Here is an 18,206-nt window from a genome sequence, read left to right as displayed (position 1 = left end):
GGGACCCCAATCCATCCCTGTCTCCCAGGTAATAAAAATGGGGGCCCGGCGCAGTAGCCCAACAGCTTAAGCCATTGCCTAATGAGCACTGGGATCCCATATGGGTGCCAGTTTGTGTCCCTTCCAGCTCCCTGCATGTGGCCTGGGAAAGCAGTTGAGGACGGTCCAAAGCCTTGGGACCCTGCACCTGCGTGGGAGACCTGGAAGAGGCTCCTGGCTACTGGCATCAGATTGACTCAGCTCTGGCTGTTGCAGCCACTTGCGGAGCGAACAGGTAGATGGAAGGTCTGTCTTATCTTCTCTCTGTCAATCTGATTTTGCAATAAAAGAACAAGACTTACCAAAAAAAAAAAAAAAGTTGGTATCCAAACAGTATGAATTGGTCAACACTGATATATAAAATACAGAATACCATTTTTAAAAAGAATTGTTTATTTACTGAACCTGGGGCATATTAGTTAGACAACCAATTTTAAATTTACATCTTTTAATTCAATTTTGAAGTGTTTTCACACACACACAAAACTGGCAACAGTCATTCTAAGGTGAAAAGGTCACCTTCTCAATGCACTGTTGCACGGTGTTGTCACCCAAGGTGGGAAAGTGTCTTCAACATGGAGACCTGTAACAAATTTAAATTAATTATATAAAACTTGTTATAGTTTTTCCCTTGCAAAGATCCAAAAGAAATGTACAAGTAACTAATATACATCAGTCACAACATAATCCTGGATCGCTCCTGTACCGACAACCGATGCTCCTTAAATCTGAAACCCATCATCAGAGATTGAAGAGGAAGTTATTCCATTCTATACAAAACGAAATTCACATGTGCCAAAAAAAAAAAAGCCCAAAAGAAACAAACAAAAAAAACCCCTAGAGTGGACTTGGTGTCCAGTGCCCTAGTTACAGTGGCCCGAAAGGTCACTGATGAAGAATCAACAGTGGCTGTATGTCACAGCAACCAAACATAACCCTGTGACATCAGAAGCCCAGGTCCTCCCGTCACATGGGCGCCGACAGTGGACGCGCCTGCACAGGAGGGGAAGCTGGCATGGCAGAAACACCTGGAGGGCTGGCTTGGGGAGCGACTGACAAGGTGAGGCAGAAACCAGAAAATCAGCTGCTTTTGTCATCAATTTACATGGAGGCGACAAGCCTGAGGTTCAATGTTAAAAACGGGGGGGGGGCTATGTGTCGGAGGATCCGCGCTCTGAAGAGGGAGCCCGCCCCGGCAGGGCCGAGGTACCAGAGGCAGGAGCTCACCAAACAGACCGTTACTGACGGGAGCCGCAGGGTGACCCAGCACGCGGCCACTTCATGAGGCACTAATGGGCACTGTGCCGCTGCCTCAACAAAACTGCAACTTACTGGGAAGAGAGACAAGAGCTGGCAAAGCCTGCCCTCTCTCACACACACAGGGTTTGCGTTCTAACAGGACCTTGTAGCATGAAAGCAGCAGTCACATAACAAATCATGCCAATCAAAATTCAGATTTCACTGTAACTTTCTTAAAAAGGTGTTTCTCCCCCACTATCTATTTACTCATCACAACGAAAACGTAAGCCGTGAATGTACAGTTCCGAAAATAAAATCAGAAACTAATGACATCATAGGACCAAGGTGTGTGGTAAACAGTGAGTGACCACTCTGGCATCTTCGGGAAAGGCCTTCTAGACCACCCTCCGGACTTCGAAGAATCTCTTCAGGTAGTAGATCTGCCCCAACGTCATGGCCACCAGGACGAGAGCCTCGAAGAAGGACCAGAGAACCACTCTGCTGTTGGTGTTGTCATTGACTGTGGAGGACAGACAAACAGAGCTTAGTGACAGTTCCCCAAAGGAAAGTCTCCAGGTGAAGCCCGCCCACGCAGCACGCTCGGCCCGAAGTGCTGTCCCACTCGGCACGTGCAGGAAGAGGATCATGGCTTTCCAGGGACAGAAAGTGAGACTCACAAACCTCATCCTTGAAGCATCCCACACCATCATCCTTTTTTGGCACCATCAGAAAATGGACTTTAAAAAATTAAAGATCATTTCAAGCTGACAGTTACCTAGGGACTATGTACCCAGACAGAGTGTGTCAGTGTGACCGCGCCAGAGGGCATCGGGGTCCACGGAGCCACCTGGGAGTTAATTACCACGGGGCAGACAAGCGCCAGGCTCAAGACCCAACGCGTGCCAGTCATGCCTGCGCTCTGTCAGCTTCCTCTGCTTAATTCGCCTCACTCTCTCAAGTTCCTGATCAAATCTACAGCCTTCATTTTTTAAAATGATATAGTTCCAGATTTTTATGAAAATTGCCAACTAGTAAAAATTAGCAATACCACTAAAATTAGCAATACAAGTATAATAACAATATTAGTCAAATAAATAAGTAGCTGCTTGCTCTGAAATAGATCCACCATTTATAAAAAGATCAACTACATTCCTAATGGCTAAGGGACTGGGGCCGCTGGATTGCAATACTGCGAACAAATGGTCAATAGGGAGTGAAGCATTTCCCACGCTTCCAAATAGTTATCTTACTCAAAGGTGACATTTGCCGAAAACATAAACTACAATTCTAAAAACCACACAAAAAACTGAAATTTTAGTGATAATTTCATCATACAGAGTTTACTTCTACTAAATCTTTAGCAAAAGAACTTAGTAACCAACTTCTAGCATAACTTGAATGACCCACTTTGGCACTATGTCTAATAAATGGCTCAATAAATACCTCAAAAACTTTTCATCAGATTTACAGAGAGGAGACAAAGAGGAAGATCTTCCATCTGCTGATTCACGCCACAAGTGGCCGCAATGGCCGAAGCTCAGCCAAAGCCAAGAGCCTCTTCTGAGTTTCCCATGTGGGTGCAGGGTCTCAAGGCTTTGGGCTGTCCTCCACTGCTTTCCCAGGCACATCAGCAGGAAGATGGATGGGATGCAGACCAGCCGGAACTCAAGGCGGTACTCATACAAGACGCTGGTGTTGCAAGCAGCAGCTTCACTGCACACACTACAAAGCCAGCACCACAGTCTCTTATTGCTGAATATAAAAAAATATTTATTGGGCCTGGCACAGTAGCCTAGCAGCTAAAGTCCTTGCCTTGAATGTGCCAGGATCCCTTATAGGCTCCAGTTCATGTCCTAACAGCCCTGCTTCCCACCCAGCTCCCTGCCTGTGACCTGGGAAAGCAGTCAAGGACAGCCCCGAGCCTTGGGACCCTGCACCTGCTATGGTGCCATTAAGCTTCCATTCACAGGGCAGTGGAGGCAGAGGACACTGCGGCACAGCAGCCCACCAAGGCAGCCAGCCAGGAAGGCCTGACTATAAGACAGCTTCTGCAATGCACCTGCTTACACTGGGGCACACAGGGCTCACAGCGCGCATCGCTGAGGAGTGCGGGCTGCAGGGAGACGCACAAAAACACTGGTGCAGGCAAGGCCGTGGCACAGCATAAGAAGCGCCACCTGTGGTCCTAGCATTCCACGTGGGCACCAATTTGAGCCCTGGCTGCACCACTTCCGATCCAGTTGTATGCTAATGCGACTGGGAAGTAGTCAGATGTTCCAAGTGCCTGCGCCCCTGCACCCACGTGGCAGACCCAGCTCAAGAGTCTCTTGGCTCCTATCTGGACAGACCCAGCTCTGGCAGCGCGGCCACTCGGGGAATGAACAGACGGACTGTCTCTTCTCTCTCTGTAATGCTCCTTTCACGTAAATAAATAATCTTTAAATTTTTTCTTGGTTTAAAAAAAAAAAAACACTGGGAGTCATTTGCTTGACATGATTAAGCTAAATACAAAATTTCAATTCTGTAGATTGCCATAGGTTCAACAACCTCATTTCAATTGTTTGACACCTGAAATTCTCTAAAGTCCAAAACTAAAATGCTTCAAAATATGGAACGTCTTGGGCACAGACCAAAAAGCTAACCGTCTGCAGCCTGCTGATGACACAGGTACCCCCAGAACAGCTCACACTAACAACGGGCACTCGGGCCAGCACTCCGCCTGCTCACGCTTCTCTCTCACCTATGTGAAACGCAGAGCTAAACGTGTCACACCTGCTGGGTCACTCCCCACACTCCCTCAGGGTGTCCCCAGTGAGCTGGCAAGGAAAAGCCACCGTAACTCAGTGCAATGCTTTGCAAATGCACGCTCTTAGAAAATACTCTTCCACAAGTGCTTTCTTAAGGTCAGACTTGCGGGGTTATCATTGCAGTAGATGAAGCCACCACCCACAAATGCGGTCTTCCCATATGGACACCAGTTCAAACTCCAGCAGCTCCACTTCCAATCCAGCTACCGATACACATGGGAAAATAGCAGAAGATTGTCCGAGCACCTGAGCCCATTACCAGCATGGGAGACCCAGCTGAGGTTTCAGGCTCCTGGCCCAGTCCAGGCGAAGCCACTGCTGGCCGTGTGGGAAGTGAACCAGCGGATGGAAGACATCTCTGTCCTCCGTCTGCAGCTGTGCCCTTCAGATGCTAAGCCCCCGTGGCCGGCGAGAAGGCAGCGAGGACGCGCAGACTCACTGGCTCTGTGTATGCGCTCCCGCACCTCCATGTACTCCTGCTCGTGCTTCACGGCCGTCATGGCCACTGCCAGCTCGTTGATCATTTCTTCTAGCTTGTTCTGGTGAGCTGCAGAAACACCACAAAACAAGTTAGCACATACTTGACAATCTCTCGGCAGAAAATGTTCATTTCACAATAAAAGCATTACTCAGAGAGGCACGTAAAAGGAACTACGTACTGACGGCTCATGCATCGATATGGATCACTGCTGAGGCACCGGTGACAATTTCATTCCCAAAGCATTTTTTAAAGTTCATTTCCAGGGGCCGGTGCCCTGGCACAGAAGGCTAGCTTCTACCTGCAGTGCTGGCTTCCCAAATGGGCACCAGCTCCAGTCCCAGCTACTCCACTTCCAATCCAGCTCCCTGCTAAGGTACCTCGGAAAGTAGCAAAGGATGGCCCAAGTCCTTGGGCCACTGCATCCACGGGGAGACTGGAAAAAGTTCCTGGTCCTTGCTGGCCCAGCTCTGGCTGTTGCAGCCATTTGGGGAGTAAACCAGCAAATGGAAGATCTTTCTGTCTCCTTCTCTCTATAAATCTGACTTTCCAACTAAAAGTAAATAAATCTTAAAAAAAACCGGGGGGGGGGGCCCAGCAGGTGCACAGGGAGTTCACAATAACACTTTTCTTTTAATTTAGTTTTCCAATATTTTATAGTAATTACGTATGCATTTAAAATCTAAATCCCATAACTTCAACACTCAATCAAATCCAAAGAACCATGCTAATTCTGTTAATTTACAAGTAGCCCCAGAGCCGACCTTTAAACCTGCCAAAGCTGAGCAGAAGTGACATCCGGCAAAACCCACACTCACTCACTCACTCTAGGCCAAAGCAAGGATCCCACCCGGGGGAGCAGCAGGCGCTGCCCCAGAGACAAGTTCTCACCCACTGGAGCACTCAGCCAACCTGAGGGGCCTGGCATGCGGTGTGGCAGGAAGGGGCTGCGCGAGACCAACAAGCCCCTTCCTGCCCCTGGGCCCGCCTTCCCGACGGACCCTGGGAGGCAGGGAGGGCTCAACCGACTGGGCTCCTTCCACCCACTTGGCAGAGCTGGCATGAGCTGTGGCTCCCGCCCTAGCCCTGCCGGGCACTAAGAACACAGCCCAGGGGTGGGAGCCCCGTCTGACTCTCAAAGGAACTCACTTGTAACCTTGTGAAACACAAAAACACAGCACTGTTCTAAGAGCGCACTTCAACAACCAAGAAGCTGGCAGGAAACGCTGCATCAAGCCTCAGGAAGGGGAGGAATCTCTCGTCCCAGGCCCACAGGAGGGCGCCCCTGGGGGCCACACTCACACCCCAACAATCCTAATCCTCTCAGAGCATCCAAGAGCCACCTGTTATTTAAGGCAGGCAACGGAAATCTTGCAAGACGCCTGCACTGCGCCAACCTTGAGAGCAGGGGTTCTCAGGGTGGCACCACGGCTCACCACCCCACCCCACCCCCGGTCCTGGGGCTCAACTTCACTCAACCAATATTCACACTCATTGGCCAATATGTCCCAACCATTTAAGAGGTCAGAAACCAGGACCAACTTTCAGAAAACAAGCAAACACTCCACCCTCTGAAACACCTACTGCTGCTGGAGCATAGCCAAGTCCTGCCCTATATGTGGTCCAAAAATGAATCACCAAACAGCACAAGCCATCCCATTCTACAGATTGGAAAACAATCACTTCACCTTCCTCATGATGTCATCATGTTACTAATTTCTCAGTCTCTTAGACAGACATGATCATGCTAACACTGCCGGGTGTGTTCAGCAGCTACCCGTTCCAAAGACTCCCAGCACATACTGTGGCCCAACACACACACACACAACACATACCCACACACTCCCTTACACACACACACACACACTCCCTTACATATACACTCACTAAAACACACACACGCACGCACACTGGCTCTTGGCAAGCAGCATACCAAGCAGCAAGCAGGTTCATGGCTGCTCAGTGGAATAATAAACAACCTATGTGCAACACGTGGCTCAAAGCACTTTTTCACAGTTATTTGCACACGGCTCCTGCAACTGCACTTCAATCCAGTCAAGCCACAAGCTGAACACTTCAATGACAAACCCGGAGTATTAGTTCTACCAAAGCACCATTTGCAATTAGCCATGTTTAATGAAGACATTCCTAAGCCACCAGCCAGCTGTCATTCTGAAGAACCAACAATGTTACTCACTAGCAAAGCACCAACCACTGAGTTCTTAGCAATACCCTAACTCTAGTTCAATCAATCTCATTAGTTGCAGGGCTTAAGAAAAAAACAAAAGGAACACACTCCTGCCAACAAACCAAGTTAGGAAAAAGCAGAAATTAGACACAGGCAAACAGCGTGATGTCAAAAAGCCACCGGGGCCACATACCGTCCCAGGTATCGCCACCACCTGGAGAAGTACAAGATACAGAACACACACACACACAAAAAAAAAACCAGAAAGTTTAGCTAGACCAGTCATGTGCACAGTGAGCCAACAGAGGCATCTACTAACAATAGGAAATTAACAGGACCCACTAAGACCCACATAACCCAGATCTGGGCCAGCACAAAGTGACTCAGAAAAGCTGCCAGAAAGGGCACCCATGAGGAAGGAGAGCAAGCATCAACTTCCAGAAGAAACTTCTCTGTCAGCCAGGAGATTCGCTGGGGAGCAACTGGCATTCACAAATTATACGTGGTTTTAAAAATAAGTTGTGAGGCCAAGGTGTGGGCTAATCCTCTGCTGTGGTGCAGGCACCGAACACGGGCACACGGGCACACGGGCACCGGTTCACGGCCTGGCCGCTGCACGTCCCACCCAGCTCCCCGCTCACAGCCTACATGGCCTGGCAGAGCAGCAGAGGACGCATCGAGGCCATGGTCCCCCACCCACATGGAAGACCTGGAAAAAACCTCCTGGCTCCTGGCTTCAGGTCAGCTCGGCTCCGGCTGCTGCAGCCATTTGGGGAATGAACCAGAGGGTGGAAGATCGTTCTGCTTCTCCTTCTCTCTATAAATCTGCCCAATAAAAATGAATAAACCTTAAAGAAAAAAAAAAAAAAAACAGCTTTTAAAGAAGCCAAGCAGTGCTGCACCGAAGGCCAGAAGGTCCGGAAGCTGGCGGCTGCGGAGGCACAGCAGCCGAGGCCGCCTCACCCTCTGTCTCCATGTCCTGTCCTTTCGGGGCCTCCCCGATGTCGATGGTGAACATGACAATCTTGGGGGTCATGGTGGACATCCTGTTGCTGAAGCAGAACTTGTAGGTGCCGTCCATGTGGGCAGCGAAGGTGTACTTCCCACTGGATTCCCGGTCTCCTTTGTAAATCCCTTTATTGTCAGGGCCCGTGATCTGCAGGTGGGAGAAGATGTGAAAGCTCAGAGCACACTCTCCCTGTGCGCGCCAGCGGTGTCCACCCGCAGCGCCCTCAGCTCCACTGCAGTGGGGACCAGACAACAGTGCCCCCACACGCTCCCAACCAATGCAAACGGGGGTTACACAGCTCTCTAAGGCTCCCATCAGCGCCCACTACACCTCGGACCTGCCTGTCCAATTTCCACCCAAATCCCAGGGGCTGGCACTATGGTTCAGCTGACTGATCCTCCACCTGCAAGTGCCGGCATCCCATATGGGCACCATTTCATGTCCTGGCTGCTCCATTTCCCATCCAGCTGCCATATTATGGCCTGGGAAAGAAGCAGAGGATGGTCCAAAGCCTTGGACACAGGCGGAGGACCCAGGTGGACGAGCCAGGGGGGGACACTTTTGCCTTTGGACCTGCTCAGCTCCACTCACTACATAAATCCTTAATTTAAAAGAACTCAAACGCCCTCCCACAGAAGTGGCACCTCTCCCTCCCTCTGCCACCCTCACCCCAACCCCAACACAGCACATCAGCCACTGCCATCAAAACCCAAGGGACACAGACTCTTCTGGTCCATGTTTAAGGTTGCCCTGGTTATTGTCAAACTAGGAGTCTGGTTTTATCCAAGAAGCCCCGGGGCTAAAGACCCAGACTGGACGTTTAGGAATGACCCAGGCAGCAACTGTCACTGGCAAAGGCGCAGCTGACCCTCTCGGCGGGGCCACTGCCCAGCCTGAGGCCCCGACAGGCACACCTGCAAGTGAACAGGTGAGCCCACGTAGCAACTCCACCTGGTTTCAGGCGAGAGAAACGTGGGGACAGGTCATCGCTTTTAAAGAAACGGACTTGGGGGGCGATCAGGGACGCCGGGTGTGCTCCGACGGGCTCCACGGAGCCGATCCCAAACGCCTGTCTCCCTCCCGCCAGGCCCAGCTCGGCCGCTCCCGCGCCACGCGCGCGTCCCGACGTGAACTCCAACGCCTCGCGGGGGCCCAGGGCGACCCGGGGCAGCGCGGCCTCTCCAGGACGGGCCCGCCGGGTGACGGCCGTTGGGGCGTCCCGGGGCGGGAGCCCGCGCCGCCCGCGCCCCCGCACCTCCACGTCGATGTCCAGGAAGCCGCCCTCGGCCACCTCGAAGATGAGGCCCATCTTGGTGCCCGAGGTGACCCGCTCGAAGAAGCACTCCTCGGCGTGCGCGTCGATGCTGACGAAGTAGCCCGAGGCCGTGGCCAGCAGCGCGGCCAGCAGCACCAGCAGCTCAGCGGGCGTCACCATGGTGGCTCCGGGGCCGAGGCCGCGACCGGGACTGCGGCCTCCACCGCCGCTCGGACGCCGCCGCCGCTCCGCCCCTTCCGCCGCCGCCGCCCGGCGAGGCTGATGCGGGCGCCGCCCATTGGCCGCCGCCGGGGCCGCCACGTAACGGACGCACGGCGGCCGGCGAGGGCCAGGCGGGCCGCGCGCGCATCCGGGCCGGGCGGCAGCGCGGAAAGGCCAACCCGGGCCGTCCCCGGCCTGTTCCCTCGGAAACAAGCGCCGGGGACGGTGGGGACGATGACGTGACGAGGACGCGAATGGCGGGTGCAGGCTGCCATGGGGGACTCTGAGGCTCAGGAGGCGTCCCCAAACACACTTGACCGCTTTCCACATTGTCCCCCCCTCCCAAATCACGTTCCCCCAAAGTCGCGTCTCCACAGAGCTCCAAGTGTCGCCGCCACACGGCTGTGTTCGAGGTTGTTTCAGCGGCCATCGCGAGCGGCCCTCGGCTCGCCCAGCACGCGGTTCCCTCAGCCCGCAGGCGGACGGGCACGGAGGGCTCAGGCTGGCGGAGGGTCCCCCTTGCCCCCGCTGCGGGCGCGACCCGTCCTCCCGCCTCGCTCGCCGTGGGAACCTGCCTACTTGGTAGAACTTCAAGTTGCACGTTCACTTTCGAACTTTCTGGCTTGATTTCTCCGGGATGCCAAGCGTCTCGGTGGAAAGTGATCAATTTCGTATCGTGGGATTTTATCGATCTCATGGCCCATACTCAGATGCCCGAGTTTCCTACTTAAGCAGTAGGCAATGCGAAAGATGTGGCCACTGGAAGCACCTGTCTTGTGCCTAAATAAATACATACCATTCCTTTTTTTCTTCAATTTACTCGTTCAAAAGGCAGAGTTAGAATTTTCTGTCTGCGGCTTCACTCTCCAAATGGTCCCATCAGCAGGAACTGGGCTAGTCTGAAGCCAGGAGCTCTTCCAGGTCTCTCACACAGGTGCAGGGTCCAAGGCTTTGGGCCATCCTCCACTGCTTTCCCAGGCCACAAGCTGGGAGCTGGATGGGAAATGGAACAGCCAGGGTTAAACCGTTATGCACATGAGGCGTCAGGAGTCACAATACCGGCCCCTCAGTTCTACCTTTTACAAATGCATAGACAGGGTGTGTGTGTTTCTAAAAAGTAGCTCTGCTTGTGATCCAGGGCCCTGAAGAAGTGATGGGCCAAGGACTTGGGGCCCTGCACCCATGTGGGAGACCCAATGGAGTTCCAGGCTCCTGGCTTCAGCCTGGTCCATCTGGGAGGATAAAACGGCAGGACAAAGATAAGATACTCTCTCTCTCTCTCTTTCTCTATCACTCTGCCTTTGAAATATGTAAATCAATCTTTAATAAGCTAATAACAGCGACACACTAGTAACCAAACCACAGATGTAACCTCTAGGAAGGCATGGGTAAGGTGGCAGTCCTGATGGTGGTTCTGGATGCTGAAACACAGAATTAGGGCAGAGCTGTGCTGTTCCGGTAGGACCAGCCCAGCCGGTGCAGCCAGGCAGCAGAAGATCTTGAGCCCAGGCAGAGGCTGGGCCTAGGGTCGCCTGTCCCGGGTGTCCTCTCCCCCTACCCCGCCAGGGGGCGTGTGTGAGGTCCTGGATGGCTGGGCTGGACACGCTCAGCCTGGGCTCAAGCCAGAAGGTGTAAAGAACCCAGGGTCAAGGGCGCTCTCTCTGTCTTCCCTCCCGCCTTGAGGGAGCTGTGGGGAGCTGTCTTCCTTGCCATAGCTGAAAAGATGATAACATATCCAGGGCTTTGCAGCCCACAGCCTCATAATCCCAGAGCAAAGGCGGCCCATACTCGTCACTGCTTCCACCAAAGTGCCCCAACAGGACTCACCTGCTGCCCCTAATCCCTGTGGCCAGAGGAGAAACAGAGCACCCCTGAAGCGCTGGGGACCCAAAGCCACATGGCCTGCATGGGGCAGAGGTGGCTCCCCTTTCCCCCAAGCCAAGTCCAGATGGTGACACCAGCCAGGGGGCCAGGAAGACAGTGGGCACTACAAGAGCCAATCAGCTGCCGTGTGAAGACAAGTGGATTCCAGCATGTGATGGCAAGGAGGGTGGGTGGGAGCAGACAAGGAACTGGGTGCAAAGTGGGGCAGCAGGAAAGGTCTTGCTGGTCCTGCCACGTTTTACTGTGCATGGGTTTCCAGGCTGCAGAGTTCAGCCTGGCCCAGCTCCAGCCATCCCAGCAATCTGGAGAGTGAACCAGCAGGTGGAAGATCTCTCATTTTCTTTCCCTCTCTCTATAGCTTGGCATTTCAAATGAGCCTTTTTAAAAAAAAAAAAATGTAAAATGCTTGTGAACTGGCCCCCTAGAGAGAAGCTTGCTGTGCCCTGCAGGCGAGGCGGCAGGGGAGGGAAGCATCCTGCTGGCAAAGAAGTGGCATCTCCAAGCCGTGACTCCAAACAGCCCGGACGCCCACAGGCTTGGGGCTGTGTTAATGGACTGCTCTGGTTGAAAGCAATGGGAACCAATTCTGTCTCAACCAAGGAAAGTGAACTGAGCAGAGTGTAACGGTGGACAGAGCTCTGAGAAGGTGGGCTGAGCTCACACTCATCTTCCGGGGCACCCAGAGTCAACACCAGGTGCTGGCTGGCTGCCGTCCTGGGTCGGCACACTCAGCTGGGAGAGGCTGACTCGTGGGTGGTGAATCAGATGCCAACCTGGAAGGCAGGATGGGCAGGATGGGCAGGGTGGGCAGGGTGGGCAGGGTGCACGGAGCTGTGCAGTTCAAAGGGAAGTGAGATGTTTCTTGCAGAGGAATAGCGGTTGTCCAGGCCACGTGGACCTGGACAAGCCCCAGATTGCTCAGCATTTCAAAGTATCCTTTGCAATCTCTCTCTCTCTCTCTCTCTCTTTCACGCACACACACACACTCACAGAAGGAAATGAGAGCAAGAAGTCTCTCCTTTTTAAAAAATTGATTTATTTTGGGCCTGGTGGGATCACTCAACTAATTATACCTTCCCTGTCTCTCCTTTTCTTTCTTTTTGTTTTTTTAAGATTTTTTTTTTTTTATGGCAAAGTCAGATATACAGAGAGGAGGAAAGATCTTTTGTCTGATAATTCACTCCCCAAGTGACCACAACGGACGGTGCTGTGCCAATCTAAAGCCAGGAGCCAGGAACTTCCTCCAGGTCTCCCACGCGGGTGCAGAGTCCCAAGGCTTTGGGCCGTCCTTGACTGCTTTCCCAGGCCACAAGCAGGAAGCTGGATGGGACGTGGAGCTGCCGGGATTACAACCAGCATCCATATGGGATCCCGGCGCATTCAAAGCGAGGACTTAGACTGCTAGGCCACGCCGCCAGGCCCTGTCTCTCTTTTTCAATAATCTGCCTTTCCAATAAGAATAAATAAATCTTGAGCCTGCACGGTGGCCTAGCAGTTAAAGTCCTCGCCTTGAAAGCACCTCATGTGGCTGAGGGAGAGGAGGTGGAGCTGCCAGCTCACACCAGCATCTCCCAGTCAGACTTCCTCTAGTGAGCCGGACTTACAGGTAGGCAGGAGGGCTCCCCTGAGGGTGTGACATGTGGCCACTTTGGAGGAAGTAGAGCAAACTGGAAATTAAGTGTCAGTTTGCACAGCAACATTGTTTAACATAGCTCAGACAAGGAGAGATCCCCAATGGCCACCAAGGGAGCAATGATGTGTTACATTATGGTGCGACTGCAAAACACAGAGCTGGGCAATCCCAGCAGTGAGGCAGATGAGCACGCGCCGCTCTGGACTACAGCCAGACTACTGAGGGCCTGGCACAGTGGCTCAATGACTAAATCCTCACCTTTCGAGGACTCAAGGATCCCATATGGTGCCAGTTTATGTCCCGGCTGCTCCACTTCCCATCCTGCTCCCTGCTTATGGCCTGGGAGAGCTGTGGAGGATGGCCCAAAGCCCTGGGACCCTGCACCCACATGGGAGACCCAGAAGAAGCTCCTGGATCAGCTCAGCTCCAGTCATTGCAGCCGTTTGGGGAGTTAACCAACAGATACAAACAGATACAAGATCTTTCTATCTTTCTTGCTATCTGTCAATCTGCTTTTCCAATAAAAACAAATCTTAAAAAAAAAAAATTGAATAACAGAGTGCTAGTTCACGCCCTCCTGGAGGGGCCACATTGGCATGCAGGGGGTGCCTGATGCAGTTGCAGTTCCAGCCCAGGTGCTAAGCTCTCATCTTTCCATTGCCCAGGCTGGACCTTGGGGAATCTAATATTCCCTCAGAGTGCCAGGAGTGGGGGAGCCACGGGCGGGGGGGGAGTGGAGGGCTGCCAGGCAGCAGCCAGTGCAAGAGAGAGGAGCCTTATGTGACATTTCAGGGGTGGCACGGTGCCAAGGGTGACTTCAAAATGATCCATGAGCACTTGAAGAGGAAGAGGAAATAGAGGAGAAGAAACGAAGAAGCTGAGGAGTAACCACAGAAGTCAGGAGGGTCTGAGAGGGGGGCCGGGGCAGCTGCTGCTTCGGGGTGCAGGCCTGCCTCCAGCTTCCAAGGGCCTACACCACGGTAGAACAGCCACGATGGAGGGTTCCATGAACACTCTACAATCACCGGCGGAGCAGGGACAGGTCTGAGGTGACAGGTATACATGTCACGTGAGAATATAAATACAGGGCTGACATGTGGCACAGGGGTCAAGCTGTCAGATTCCGTAGCGCAGTGTGCGACTCCTGGCTCTTCTGCTTCTGATGCAGCTCCCTGCCAGGGTGCCAAGGAAAGCAGCAGAGGGTGGTCTGAGTCCTTCCCCCATACGTGGGAGCCCCAGCCCCTGACCTAAGTTGGGCCCAGCCTCAAACAATGGGACCATTTGAAGAGTGACCCAACAGCGGAAGATATTTCTTTGTCTCTCCCTCTCTCTGTAACTCTGTCTTTCAATAAAGTATCAATCAATCTATCTATCTATCTATCTACCTACCTCTCTACTGTCTATCAGCAGGCGTATAGCTGAGACACACACACGGGAGTGTCAGAGTTTGGTCTCTGTCTCCAGCTCCGGACTCCAGCTTTGTGCGGAGGCCGTCCGTGCTGGGGCTCTTGGAATTAGGCTCCTGCCACCCACTTGGGAGACCTGGGTTGAGTCCCTGGTGCCTCGCTGTGACAGGCATTCCGAATTGAACCAGCAGAGGGGAGCGTTCTCACTTGCTCACTCTCTCCCTCTCCTTCTCAAGTAAATAAATACATTCAAAAGCCAGGAGGGAGGCATGTGCGGAGGAGCGTGGGCACGCGCGGCAGTTTCAGGTTTCCGGGTCCAGGCTGCAATCCCAGCAGTGGGGCAGGTGCAGCAGTGGCAGCCTATTGGCCACCCAGGTCCCAGGAACCCACAAGCTCAGACATGCGCTCCCAAGTCCCCCCTCAGGCCCACATGTGGTTTCTGGGCCCCCGAAGCCTGAGTTTTCAGGAAGCAGTGACTTCTCCTTCAGCAGAACAGACTCACTGCTTCTGTCTGCCCTGCCCAGCCGCAGTGGCCCCCAGCGCAAGGAGTGTCTGCATGCTGGGCAGCTCTCCTTCCCCGCTCACTGCGGCTGCTGCCCAGCATTGCCCAGTCATTCCCAACCAAATGCCCCTCATTCTACCATGCCATCTTAACTTCCCTGATGCTGGTGGGACGCCTGTCCACCAGCAGGGCGCTGGAGCTTAGCAGTTCGAATGCCGTCATCATCCTAACACAGTGCCCGCTCCAGCACCCTGCTGGTGGACAGGCGTCCCACCAGCATCAGGGAAATCAAGATGCAGAGCCTGGCACATGAAAGGACTGTTGGCGAGCAGAGCTGGGAATGGGACGGCACTCCCTGAGGAGCAGGGGACGCTCAGCCACTTGGACCAGGAGCCGCAGTCCCCTCCCATACCTGTATATCTGCAGGCAGAGGCCACAGGGGTACAGGGCCCCCTACTGGAGAGCATTGTTTCAGGCTCCTGGCTTCAGCCTGCTCCAGCCATGTGAGGAAATAACCAGCAGATGGAAGCCCTGTTTTTTAATCTGTCTGCTTCTGACAGACAAAACGAAAACAAATAAAAAGTTTAAAAGCAGATTCAAAGTAGGACCGATGGAGAAGCTTGTTAGGGTTAGTGCACCCAGCCCTTGTATACAATGCACTGTGGCTATGGAGAAGGCAACCCAGAAGCCAGTGTCTGGTGCAGTACCTCAGGGTCAGCCATAGCAGGAAGCTCTTCTGGCCTGGGAGAGAAGTGACAGGCCTGAGACAGGGACCAGAGTGGACACCTCCGTTGGCCTGGAGGTCGCAGTGGCCAAAATACAGGGAGCTGGGGTCTCAGCACCCCAGTACACCCTCCTCCAGTCTCTAGTCTCCCACTGGGGTTGCTATGGGGACCCAGCACGGAGAAGGGCGGCACCCATCCCATTCACAGAATCAGCTTCTGGGCACAGGACAGGGTGGAGCGACAAGTAGATTCCAGGGCTGCCATCCGTGCTGACGGCAGTGTTTGGCATAGGTCCAGCTGCCACTGGGTACCTGCGTCCCATGTGTTGAGTACCTGGTTGAACCCGATGCCAGCTTCCACATCATGTGCACCCTGGGAGGCTCAGGAGTGTGGTTCCCTGCCGCCCACGAGGCCCAGCTGGACAGGGTGCCCAGCTCACAGCTTTGGCCTGGTCCACGAAGGCATCTGGGCACTGAACCAATAAATGAGCAGCACACCGATCTGGCTCTTGCTTCACATCTCTCTCTCAAAACAAACAAACAAAAAGAGCAAACTTCACCTTTTGGGAGATCTATTCTTTAAATTCAACTCCCATGTATGGGACAAAACAGCCGACCCTCTGTAGCAGATTGAATGGTGAGTTCCCACCTTCCAAAAAGCAAACAAAAAACCTGAGCCCTGGGCCCAACACAGTAGCCTAGCAGCTAAAGTCTTCGCCTTGCACATGCCAGGAACCCGTATGGGCGCCAATTCCAATCCTGGAGGCCCAATCCCCTTCCAGCTCCCTGCTTGTGGCCTGGGAAAGCAGTCTAGGACAGCCCAAAGCCTTGGGACCCTGCACCCATGTGGGAAATCCTAAAGAAGCTCCAGGCTCCTGGACGTTGTGGCCACTTGAGGAGTGAATCCTATGTCTGACTTTCCAATAAAAATAAATCTTACAAAAAGAAAATCCTCTCCATGGTTCCCGGAGCCTGTGATGCAGATGTAAGCTTACTAGGAAAAAAAAGGTCCTTGTGATGTGACTAAGAGCCTTGAGCCAGTGAGGTCATCCAGGGCCTGGGTTGGTGTGGTCATGAACCTGGTGCGTGGTTTGGGATATTTCCGGCCTGTGAGAGAGTCAGTTTTCTGAGATTTAACCTGCCAGGTTTGTGGCCAATTGTCACAGTAGCTACAGGACGCTAATGTAACTGCTGAGCCAGGAGCAGGTGCCTGTGCGCAACAGGGCACGACCCGAGCTGCTGACCCCATGTGCCTCAAAGTGTTTATCCCTTAGGATGCTATAAGGCAGTGTTTCTGGAGCTTTCTAGTCTCAAGATCCCTTTACACCCCTCCTTTGCCCCCCTGTTCTTGAAGGCAGAGTGACACAGAGGGATCACTCATCCCCAAATGCCCATGATGGCCATGCCTGTCCCTGGTTGAAGCGGGGAACCCCACCTGGGTCTACCACACAGGTGACCCCAGCACTCGGCCCATCGTCTGCAGCTGGAACCCCAGCAGGCACTGGGATGTGGGCATCCAAGCAGGCTTACCTGATATGCCACAACGCCCGGCCCACCGGAACCGGCAGAGAGCTTTTCTGCTAGGCAGGTTGTCTCTGGCTGGCTACTATAATTAGAATTGTAAACATGCTTTGGAAAGCTACCATTTAGAAAGGCTAGGAACATCACATGTTAACATAAATATTTTTTGAATTAAAAATAATAACCATGCTTGTGGCTCGTGCCTATGATAAGTGTAAAGGGGGCTACATCTCGGACCCTTCAGGTATGGGGTCCCCAGCAGACCACGCATGGCAGTGGAGATGACACGAGGCAATATTTGTAAAGTTCCTGGACTATGGATGGCATGTGTAAGCACTATACTAAATTCTTTTTAGCTAAATGTGAAGCAAATATTCAATGTATCCTAAACTTTCTTAAAGAGATAAATCAAGCGGTAGGTACCAGGTTAGGGGTGAGACTTGAAACCCCGGAGGACTTAAGCTTTTTACCCCGGAGGACTTAAGCTTTTACCCTTGGGGAGCTCCCAGTCACATGGCAAAGGCCTCTGGGGTGACGGGAGGGAAAGCTGTGGACACGCAGAGGAGGGCCATGAGCTGCGGTGCAGAAACTAGGCTCCTGGGGGAGTGGCAAAGGGTCCCGAGGACACGCCAAAGGACAAGGAGTTGGGACAAGACCCGGCCTCGGCCCCGCTACAAGTGACATTCACGGCCTGCAGCAGAGCTCAGGCTGCGGACCCTCTCCCGGCCGGCCCAGGAGCCTAGGGCCTGGCGCCACCCTGGTGCCCGGGTCCTTGCCTTCGCCCCAGGACGAGCCCCACCCTCCTCTCAGAGACTCGGGCCGTCCCCACCCCCTCCCCCGGGCCAGCCTCGACCCCTCCCGGGCGGCGGGTCTGGGAGGAGCCGGGACCCGGAGGGACGAGGGCTCGGCGGACTGTAGGGTGGGTGGGGAGTAAGGCCCGGGGGCGACTGCCGAGCAGGCGGTGCTTGCGCGTGGCCGTGGGGACCTCAGGGCGCCATTGGACAGCGGGAGGCCGGTGCGCCCCACGCCAGACCGGGATCGGGGCGGGGCGCGCGGCATCCCTGCGGGGGAAGCCAGTCCGCCGGCCTCGCCGCCGCCGCCAAAGTTTCCCGGAGGAGCCGGGGGCCGCCCTTCCTCCCGAGCCCTGCCGCAGGGACGGCCCCCGGGCGCGAACCGTTTCCGAGTGCAGCGGAGCCCCTCTCCAGCGCGCCCTACTCCTCCATTGCACCCAACTCAGATTCCCAACTTGGGAGGCGCCGCGGGCCTGCGCACGCGCGCGCCTTCCTCGCCTCCCCTCCT

General features: G+C 53.9%; 1 protein-coding gene across 2 annotated transcripts; it reads right to left on the bottom strand.

The window, feature by feature from the left end:
- Positions 1-414: 414 nt before the first annotated feature.
- Positions 415-9,335, bottom strand: TMED2 (transmembrane p24 trafficking protein 2). Of its 2 annotated transcripts, XM_040987113.1 has the most exons (5): positions 9,016-9,259; positions 7,715-7,907; positions 6,945-6,965; positions 4,525-4,632; positions 415-1,798 (listed from the first exon to the last, which is right to left on the bottom strand). In XM_040987113.1, the coding sequence occupies exons 1-5, from the start codon at positions 9,193-9,195 to the stop codon at positions 1,674-1,676; spliced, it is 627 nt and encodes a 208-aa protein (XP_040843047.1). In that variant the 5' UTR covers positions 9,196-9,259; the 3' UTR covers positions 415-1,673. The 2 variants fall into 2 exon arrangements, with proteins under 2 accessions (XP_040843047.1, XP_040843046.1); XM_040987112.1 differs by lacking the exon at positions 6,945-6,965 and having other exon boundaries at positions 9,016-9,335.
- Positions 9,336-18,206: the final 8,871 nt, after the last annotated feature.

The sequence above is a fragment of the Ochotona curzoniae genome, unplaced genomic scaffold (assembly GCF_017591425.1).
Source record: "Ochotona curzoniae isolate NIBS_2020 unplaced genomic scaffold, NIBS_Ocur_1.0 contig_46, whole genome shotgun sequence".
NCBI classification, from domain to species: Eukaryota; Metazoa; Chordata; class Mammalia; order Lagomorpha; family Ochotonidae; genus Ochotona; species Ochotona curzoniae.
The sequence above is the reverse complement of the archived record's forward strand: the minus strand, read 5'-3'. Positions and strand labels throughout refer to the sequence as shown.